This window comes from Trypanosoma cruzi, genomic scaffold (genome assembly GCF_000209065.1).
Source record: "Trypanosoma cruzi strain CL Brener 1047053517003 genomic scaffold, whole genome shotgun sequence".
In the NCBI taxonomy this organism is placed as follows: Eukaryota; Euglenozoa; class Kinetoplastea; order Trypanosomatida; family Trypanosomatidae; genus Trypanosoma; species Trypanosoma cruzi.
The window spans coordinates 92,066-101,558 of NW_001849470.1; the positions used below are offsets into that span (position 1 = coordinate 92,066).

At 45.4% G+C, this 9,493-nt stretch overlaps 4 protein-coding genes across 4 annotated transcripts, besides 24 other annotated features; all 4 read right to left on the reverse strand.

Annotated features, from left to right (window-relative positions):
- Tc00.1047053503411.4 (hypothetical protein, conserved) lies at nucleotides 1-335 on the reverse strand (the record flags this gene model as incomplete). Its single annotated transcript, XM_800933.1, has 1 exon — nucleotides 1-335. A coding segment is annotated over one exon (335 nt), but the record flags the coding sequence as incomplete, so codon positions are not given.
- Nucleotides 1-3,028: a sequence feature (heterozygous, non-Esmeraldo-like haplotype).
- Nucleotides 379-414: a sequence feature (AT_rich).
- Nucleotides 456-482: a sequence feature (AT_rich).
- Nucleotides 563-605: a microsatellite.
- Nucleotides 760-782: a microsatellite.
- Nucleotides 900-925: a sequence feature (AT_rich).
- Nucleotides 991-1,021: a microsatellite.
- Nucleotides 1,088-1,107: a microsatellite.
- On the reverse strand, nucleotides 1,420-2,223 carry Tc00.1047053503411.10 (uncharacterized protein; the record flags this gene model as incomplete). The annotated part of the gene is made up of 1 exon (XM_800930.1): nucleotides 1,420-2,223. The coding sequence occupies one exon, from the start codon at nucleotides 2,221-2,223 to the stop codon at nucleotides 1,420-1,422; it is 804 nt and encodes a 267-aa protein (XP_806023.1).
- Nucleotides 3,029-3,207: a sequence feature (haploid, non-Esmeraldo-like haplotype).
- Nucleotides 3,208-3,333: a sequence feature (areas merged during assembly that could not be assigned to a particular haplotype. This can correspond to areas where the two haplotypes were merged or to regions with more than two copies in the genome that were merged during assembly.).
- Nucleotides 3,334-9,493: a sequence feature (heterozygous, non-Esmeraldo-like haplotype).
- Nucleotides 3,648-3,667: a microsatellite.
- On the reverse strand, nucleotides 5,450-7,096 carry Tc00.1047053503411.20 (hypothetical protein, conserved; the record flags this gene model as incomplete). Its single annotated transcript, XM_800931.1, has 1 exon — nucleotides 5,450-7,096. One exon carries the CDS (start codon nucleotides 7,094-7,096, stop codon nucleotides 5,450-5,452), a length of 1,647 nt encoding a protein of 548 aa, XP_806024.1.
- Nucleotides 7,273-7,297: a microsatellite.
- Nucleotides 7,308-7,336: a microsatellite.
- Nucleotides 7,457-7,480: a sequence feature (AT_rich).
- Nucleotides 7,511-7,593: a microsatellite.
- Nucleotides 7,690-7,733: a microsatellite.
- Nucleotides 7,745-7,805: a sequence feature (A-rich).
- Nucleotides 8,071-8,100: a microsatellite.
- Nucleotides 8,172-8,194: a sequence feature (AT_rich).
- Nucleotides 8,314-8,333: a microsatellite.
- Nucleotides 8,654-8,684: a microsatellite.
- Nucleotides 8,692-8,719: a microsatellite.
- Nucleotides 8,757-8,797: a microsatellite.
- Tc00.1047053503411.30 (hypothetical protein, conserved) lies at nucleotides 8,868-9,493 on the reverse strand (the record flags this gene model as incomplete). The annotated part of the gene is made up of 1 exon (XM_800932.1): nucleotides 8,868-9,493. A coding segment is annotated over one exon (626 nt), but the record flags the coding sequence as incomplete, so codon positions are not given.

The window sequence follows — 9,493 nt, forward strand, 5'->3', positions numbered from 1 at the left end:
ACACTTGTTCCCTCGTTCGCATGCGCAAGATCTTCTCTTTGGCCCGTGCTGTAGTTTGTAATGCCGTGAAATCCCTTTCCTTGGTTTCCATAAACTGGCGATGGCGACGACGGTGCCAACTGGCCTGGGACAAATTGACGAATTGCTGGAGCGCCGTTAATATTGCCCACCTCACTGCCGTTCGTTGTGGAAACGCCGATTCTCCCATATTCCTGCGCAGCACCTGTCCCGTCCATTTTCTGGGCCCAGGTTCCTGATTTTTTTAGGATGGAGTTTTGAGGGCGAAAGACTGGTTCCTTCAACCCCGCCAGTTGACGTGGATCATAATGTTGCATCGCTCTTCCTTAAACAAATCCCCCACCTTCGTTCACGGGATACAAAAATAATAAATAATAAATAATAATAAAATAAAAAGACAAAAAGTTACCTCGACTTCAAAGTGGGGTTCAGCAAAGAAAAATAAATAAATAAAATAAATAATACGCGTGCGTATAGTAGTGAGAACATCAGTGCGCCCCTTCCCCCCCCCCCCCCCCCCACTCAAACACTCAACGAGAGGGAAACACACACACACACACACACACACACACAAACAAACAAACACATAATTCAAGCTCCAAATCAAAAGGAGCGCATTTACAGGGGGGAAGAGGGGGAGGGCAATTCAAATGGATGGAATATGGAAAAAAGATAAGTCTGGAGACAGGTGCATGAAATAACCATCCAAAACAAATAACAATAATAATAAATAAATAAACAATTATTATTATTATTATTATTATAGATATAAGGAATTGCACACGCTTTTCCCAGAACAGAGGACAATGGATGAAAAGTAGCACACAATGGAGGACTTTCCTAAGAAATTCATACACATAAAAAGAAAGTCAGATTTGTAGAATTAAAAAAAATAATAATAATAATAGAAAAAAGAAATACATGCCAGAAAGGAAAATAGCCCAAAAATAAATTAAGAAAAATTAGGAGAGCAAGAAAGAAAGAAAAAAGAAAAAAAAAAAAAGACAAATCCCTCCTAAATTCCTCTCGTTCTACTTTTGTACTTCTCATGCCATGCGTCATTCTGAGAATATATATATATATATATATGAAAGGGGATTTTAAAAAACCAATAAAATGAAGAAAAAAAAAAAAAGCAACAATTTTTTTTTTGTTTTGTTTTCGAATGACCCCAAAACGCTGAAGGAAGGGTCTGTGTACTTATTTATTTATGTAAACTGTCCCAAACTTGAGCATCCTCCTTCATGTAGTGGATTTCCCTTTTCACGTAAACCTCCTGAGTCCGTTTAGCACGCATAAAACGCACACACACACACACACAAAAAAAAAAAAAAGCCCTTGCGTGCTTATTATCGGCTCCACCAGAGAAGTCCTCACAATAAGGAGAAAGGGGGTGCGTCACTACGGTTGACAACCTTGCTCTTTCATTCTCTCACTGTTGCTCTCTTTCTTATCCTCCGCACGGCTTCCCATAAACACGTCGCCGTCGGCATAGACAGGAAGATCAAATTGGCCCATCACAAACACGTTCTGGCGATTAACCGAAAAAGGCAGTCCCGGACCGGGTCCTGGAATCACACTGGGGTCTGGTACCTGCATGTAGATCCCCATGTTACCCCACCTGCCGCCGGACCAAATCGCAGGCTCAAGATGGCTCGCCAAACCGCCGTATGTGTTCGCCCCCCGTTCTGCCCCGCCCCGAGAAGCAGCTATGTAGCTGTTTTCAACGTTCCTGTGCGGGCCGCTGGCCTTCGCCCCGTTAGACTCAGGTCCATCATCGCGTTCCGCCACTTCACCATAATGCTCCTTCAATACCCCACACCCCTCGAGGTCCGCAAGCAATGAAGTAAGGGAAATATCACGAGAACGCGCTTCACGCAATGGGCTATTCTGGCTTGATCCCATGGAATACGCGCCGCTCACGCAAGATAATCTTCCCCCTGTCGGTGGCGCCGATCGATTCGAGTCCTGGCGCATGTTGCAAGATTGCATGTGCATAGATTTATCTTCTTCTGTAATCGGACTGGAAAGTGACCCTTTGCTGTAAATCGTTGGTTCAGGCGGGCACACGTCATCCACACACATTTCTCCAGGCAGTTGCACCGAAATATCGCTGGGGGAAAATCCATATTCATACTGCGGTCCGGGCGACAAGCACGAAACAGTTCCTTCCTGGCAAATCCCTGGCGTGGAAACCTGATACATGCTTTGATAGATTACCAACTTTGTATTGCTATAATGCCTTCTTCCCTATTTTCTGCAAAGCGTCACCTGTTGGTTTATGTTACCTCAAACTTCTCCAGCACACAATAACTCACAGACAAAAAAAAAGAAGAAAAAACGCAGCTGACCTTTACAACCGTCTGTGGATCTGTTGCAGTGTTGTTAAAAAATAAGGCCGGTTCAAACAGAATTCTCGCTTTTGCCTTGCCACAAGAAAATTGGTGGGGAAGCTAAAATGCGGGCAGTGGCGTGTCAAGAACAAGAGAGAAAAAAAAAAAGGCGCATATTTCCATAAGAACACTTACGCGACGGCAAGACGGTGCAGCCACAGAGACACACACACACGCACACGCAAACAAACAGTGCCACGATAAAGAAAATGTCGTCCACCCTTGTGCCCACCTTGGCCCATCGCATCGAATAGATAAGAAGAGTCGAGAGACACAAACAACGCGATCAAGTTCAGCGAGTTTCAAGACGATACATACACTGATTTTAGTTCGGCCGTTGGACTGGATGTTCATTGTTCCCCCGAAATTTTATGGTTGGCCACCTCATCGTTGTGCCAGAGACCCACCACAAAGGACGCTGGTGCGATTCTTCAAAGGAACAAAAGTCAACCATTCTGCAGTGCAGTGCTCCGGATCTAGGCCTGTACGACACCGTGATGTGGTCGCTGCCGTGCTGCCAACGCATAGTGAAGTACCCCACAATGCCAGCGGCATTCCTGCAGGGCCAAAGCGCCTGACCCGGAGACCGCGACTGTGGAAAATACATGCGGAAGTTGGCAACAATTGTGTCACGGTCAATTGCCGGGCCTCTCGGACAGGGGAACCACAGTCAGTCATCTCCAAACCACCCCGGTCGTCTGAGCGGAGTGGGTGAGACACGATCCGGGGTCCTTCAGGACAAAGCAAAGAGCCCAACTGGAGACCGCTCCCCTGGCAATACCGCCGGATGCCTCAGTGTGGTGCCAGGGTCAATTGCTCCGTATTGTCGGGGAAGCCAGGAGCCAGCAATGATTCCCTCACGGGGTCGTGGTTGTTGGCGCAGGGCTGACGGCATCGACCAGCCGCGTCTTGCTGGGACACGTGCTGCCGTAAAGCGTGCGGGGTCACTGAAATTATTTGAGGCAAGAAAAGAACAAAAGCAACAACAAAAAGAAATATTCTATTTGAGGAAGTTCCCAATCTCAGAGAAAAATCAGTTGACAAGCGCATTCGCAGAAGCATGTGCAAGAATGCATAAGGATATCCGCAAACATGGAAAAACCAAGAGATGAGGTAAATCAGAAACAAACACACATATTTGAAGCTCCCACTTTTTCCCTTGTAGAGGGAGCCACCAGATCCTTAAATAAATCACAATGGGACGAGGCCAGTTATCGGAGACAAACGCACATGCAGAAAAAAAAAAAAAAAAAAAACTATAAGCGCGACAAACAATGAAAAATATGATAAAAGATATATATGTATATATATCTTAATAAAAATAACGCAGTTTCAAAAAAAAAAAAAAAAAGAAAAGTTCATTATATAAAATTGGATATCAACTGCAAGAAAAAAGTGCAAAAGTGAGCGCGCCGTAGAAGATGGACGACCAAGCAACAACCTCCAGTGCATTTAAATCCAACAAACGCTCTGAAAAGAGACCAGTTTTTTTTTTTATACCTAAGACTATGTTTACATTGATTTTCTCTTTCCGGATTATTCCTTCACATCTTCATTACACCCGTGCTTCACCTCACGCTGGCCACGCTAAAGTTAATCCGGCTCACTCATGAGGTATGCTGACAATATTTTATCCACCAGGCCTCGCAGCAGCTCCACTATTCCCACCCCACCATTCGCAAGGAAACACAACACGCCTACCCTGGCACCTCCGTCACCCCCTTCATTTACATCGCCGGGCCCGTTTCCGCCATTGTGACGCAAAAAGAGCTGAAGATAGCATCCCCCTTTTCATTCACTTGTTTCGGTAACAGAAGCGACGCAAATGTGTCGTCCTTTACGATTACGGTGTTGGTTGTTGTTGGTTCATGTTTTGTTTTTTGAGTTTCGCGACGCCAACCAATAAGTTGAGTCTGGCGCCGCTCGCTGACGAACCGATGGGCGTCAAGGACACAGGAGTGCACTTTTGAAACCGGCTTGTCTGTACCGGAAGTTCACACGCCCCCTTCCCGCCCCTCAAATCAAAAGGAAGAATGAACAGCTGGCCGTCTGGAGTGAGCGGTACAAAGAAGTGTTTGGCTCCCCACACCGCCAGAAGCATCTCGCTGCTGAACTTGTCGACCACACTGTCCAGCAGCTGCAACCGAACGCATGAGGCAAGAGTTTACCAATGTGGCAAAACCGTTCACAACAATGCAGAGGCCATTGCCATATGGCTTGACCGCATTCACTGCTGTCCCATCCTCCCCGGCCGTCACAACAAGACACTCGAACCGCCTTTTCGTGTTTGTTTTCATATCTGGTATGGATCTTCCCGCCATGGGGCGTTTGAGCTCAATGTCGTGCGTCAAGATGAGCAGAGGGCAATTCGTTCCCAAAGTCCCTCGGAAAGTTGGTGCGCCCCTTCATTGCCCTTTTTTTTTTGTGTGTGTGTTCTCTCCTTTCTGGCTGAGCTCCCTGGTGGTACATGTGACACCCGTGGAAGCTGCTTGAGACACCCTCATCCTGCGCTGAAGCAAAACCTCTCCGCTGTGTCCAAGATCCGCTGAGGGCGTCAATATCTCCGTCTTCTCACCATCCACAACCCCGCGGTAAGGCAGCAGGCCAAACCCAGCGGACATCAAATTCATGGTTGCCAAGACAACATCCCCATCGGCTTCCCTGCTGCGCTGATGCACGGTCGCCACAACACTCGCGTTCCTTTTGTTCATCTCCCTCCCGATGCGGCTCAGCTCGCTGAAACACCGAGCAAATTGATACATTGGTCGTGTTGAATTCCAACAGACGTACCTAACTAGCCGCATGCAAAGGTAAGGAGTAAAGCAACAGTATCACTTATTGCTGCGAAACAGTTGCTTTGAAAAAAACAACTTATAATTTTGTCAACTCCCAAATTTGCCCGCAGTCACGCGTCGTGTTTCTGCGCTTCCGGCCGCCCGCGGTTCGCCAAATAGTAACTCGTTAAAGACTATTCTGACATGACTCTGAACACCAGCGTATTGGCATTTTCCGGCTCCTCCAGCAGCTGTTTCAAGTCCTTAATGACTTTTTTCAAGGAAGCAAGCAAATCCATGGCTATTTGTGTTGGATTCTTGTGCCTTTTTATTCAATTCAACCTGATGCGCCTCAACTGCCTCAATAAAATGAAGTACGCTGCCGCTGTGTGGGGATTTATTCGTCATCTTTCCAATCTCCTCTGCGTGCCGCAGCATTTCCTCACAAATGATGTTCGTTTCATATATGCAGAGAGCGTGGACTGAAATGCAGGGTCCGTTAATGGCGCAACAAAGAGGCTCGGCAGTTTTGGCCGCACACCTCCGCACCACGTCCACAAAAGGTATTGTCCCGTCTTCTGAAATGGCAATCGTTAGCGAAGAAAGAAGTACATCCCTCTCCTTCCTGTCCCATTGCCTCAACAGCAATGTCCCGAGAATAAGCCGATCCACGTCGGTCCTCTTGTCGTTGGCGGTTTTCATGTGCCTTTCGCAGTCTTCGGCCGTCTTGATATCCACGGCGGTGGTGTCGAGAACTATCGAACCCAAAATGGGGGAGCGTCCAAACAAAATTGCCGGCCCGGCAGTTGTCGGGGTGTTCGAAGAGAGTAGATCTCGTACGTTATTCCCGTGCAAAGAATCCAGGGTCAACGACATGAAAACCTGCCTATCCGCACTCTTCTCGCGCGCCTCGAGCCGCGCTACAATAAGCTTCAGCGTCGACAGCACCAGTCTGTCCGGTGCCGCTGGCGCCCTTGCGTCCCATGAGACCAGAAGTGCTGCATTGTGACCAAGCAAAAAACCGTCGACCATATTGGAGACGAGATTTGACTGAATCTCTCTCTTACTTTCTCCGTCCGTAATTATGACCTCGTCTGGAGTGTACTTCATCTGCTTCAACGTGATGGTATCGCCATCAACCTTCAATGCGGCGCTTGCAGTCGTCAGGTCCTCGTCCTTCTCGACAAGCACAAGCGTCTTTATGCGGGTGTCTTTCTCTTCTGCCGGAGATTGGGAGGCCCATACAATCGATTCCAATTCATCCAAGTCAGACAACGTCACCTCCATCTTCGTCTCACCGCCCCCTGTGCTAAAAACAGGCTCACTCTCAGCACATCTTCCTGGAAAAAAGATCTTAACAGACTCAGGGGAGAGATTCTCCCAAATCGACTGTGATTCTGGACTTATTTGCGTCGGGGTATTCGGGGGGCTTGCTGGAGCAGAAAGGGAACCGGGTTCATCATTTTTATCGCTCATTAACCGGATGGTTGAACTCCCATAACCAAGATTCGACGGAAAAGTGAAGGAGTAAGGAACTTGCAAATTGACCACCACGCCAAGCTCCGTGTGTGGCCGATGCGTGGAGCCATAAGAGCCCCCCATACCATAAAAGGGGCCGTACGAACCCCTCAAACCGTACACAAGGCCCGTTGGGGAACCATCAACCATTTCCAACTGCGGTCCATATTCCAAATCCATCTCTTGTATGTTGTCCATAGGTCCAAAGGCAAAATAATTTCCCACGTTGTTCTCATAGATGCTCTCATACCCATTCTCATAAAGATCTCCATTCTCTAAACGGCCCATGCGACCTGTCTCACCGCCCCAAGCATAGTAGTTACCATTGCGTGCCAGAATGGGCGGGAAGAAGCCGTTTGTCGAGGTGCCGGAGCTTTTTTCCTCTCTTCGCATGCGGTTAGGATCCGAAAATAGGGAGCCTTCTTTTCCCCATGCAGAAATCCGTGGATGAATTGCCGCTCCTCTACAAAACGGAGCCGTAGCGTTGCCCTTATGCCCCTCTCCCCACAGTGATGGAGTCAGTCTTTGGCCACACGTTCCGCCCTGCGCGCCCGTCCTCTTCCTCTTCCTTTTTTTTTTTTTTTTTTTTTTTTTGAGCCACCACAAAAAAAGAAAAAAAAAAAAAAGAAAAAACGCATATAACACCGAAAGCAAGCAAGTGTGTGTGTGCCTGTGTGTGTACGCGAAGAAAAAGGCGTGTGAGAGCCAGTAGTTATTGAAATAAAAAGGATGTACACATACCCCAGAAGAAAGAAAAAAAATAATAATAATAATAATGTCAAAATAATTTCTGGGTAAAAATAAATAAATAAAATAAAATAAAATAAAATAAAAATAAAAAGAAAATAACAATGATATTAATAGTAATAATAATAAAAATAATAATAATACGATGACCAATCCCTATACACATGCTAGAAGAGGTAGAAGAAGTCAAGCCGAGAACACCGCCAAAGGCGTCAGGACAATTGCCTGCATACACATAAAAATAAAAAAATAAAAATAAATAAATAAATAAAAAATAAATAAAAAATGCTTCCCAACAAATATAAACATAGGAAAAGAGAAAAAAAAAAAAAATAATAATTGACAAAAAAAAGAATGTCGCACTATTCCTCAACACTTTTGGGACAACATCTGCAATGGCGAGAAGTCGTCACCAACCCACATAAAACGGGGAAATGGGATATACACACATAAATATATATATATATCCACTCTGATCGAGTTCACCCAGTGGCACCAGCGATATGACGTCTGTACGGCTGGAGACCTCTCCCACAGGAGGCTCTATTTGCGTGAGGATCCCCTGCCTTTCATACCCGTATGCCACAAGAATGGAGTTTTGCACAAAAAAAAAAAAAACAATATATATATATATATATATATATATGTATGGAACAACAAATTTATAAATATAAACACGTACCCTTCATTTTTTTCTTTTCTCACTTTTTTCTCCCCTCACTAAAAATAATAAATATTAAAAAAGGAAAACGTAAAGAAACACTGCCCATTCTTTTCTCCTTTCAGTCACGTTGCAAAGGTTCGTGCACCGTGACACATATAAGCATCGGCAATGGCCTTTCCTCTTCGGTAATTGGTGTCTCTTTTTTTTTTTTTTTTTTTTGTTATTACCACTCATTTCTGCGAGAAAAATACATATAAATTGCATATAAATAAATAAACAAAAATCATGCATTACATTTAAAAAAATCTAACACTAATTCTTCATTTTTTGCGCTGTACGCAAAAAATCTGGCTTCTGACGTCCTCCACTATATGCGTTGTTACGCGCCGGGTAAAAAAAAATACACATTATGCGCATTTTGCGCGGATTTCTCAATGGCACCCAGCATAATAATAAAAAAAAAGTCAATTTAACCAACTCACCTAAGCAAATAAAGAAATAGCCACTGAGCAAACGCACCCCAACAATACTGAACCACAATATAAACATGTATATATATATATATATATACTTCGGCTGTTTTTGTTTTTGTTTTTGTTTTTGTTCATCATAAATATTTTATACATTCGCACAAATGAAAAAAATAATAATATTAATATTAATATCAATAATAATAATAATAAGAGATCTCGAGGCAGATTGGACAATCAATACATCCCTTATGGCGCCTAAAACTTTTCATTTGCCGCTTCTTCAGTGTGTTTGCTTGTAGACTTTGGGTAACCGACCTTTTGGATCACGCAGCATCTCCTCCGCGTCCTTAAGCACCAATTCAAGGTTTGCGTTACTGTTGGCAAGCCGCTCCTTATCAGCCCCCGTCGCATTCTTCAGACGCATTTGCATCTGCGTCTGGGCCCTCGTTGAAAACATCACAAAGCGCCGCAGTCCGCCATCACGCACAGTGGGGTTTGAGGTCCCATGTACACTCTTCGCCAGCCCGCCAAAATCCGTGGCCGCGTCTGTGGCAGCCGTGTTAGCCACCAGGCCAAGGGAAACAACCGTGATACATGGACCGCCGAGCGCATAGTGGAGTAACCCGCGCTCCTTCGGACGTACCTCCAGCGCCTTGCTGTAAAACTTCGCGTTGTTCCCCGCCAGGACAGTAAGAAAAGAGGAAAGAATTACATCATCCGATTTTCGCGCCTTGTAAACAAATAGGCTGACAAGCACAGCCTTATCGGCCTCGCAGACGCTGACACTTTTCTTCAGATTTGCCAGAAGTTCAGCAGCGCTATTTCCAAGTTCCATCTTGGCACCTGAAATACACGGGCCAAAGAGGGGCGAGGAGGCGTAAGAAAGTGATTCATAGTCCGCCCCAT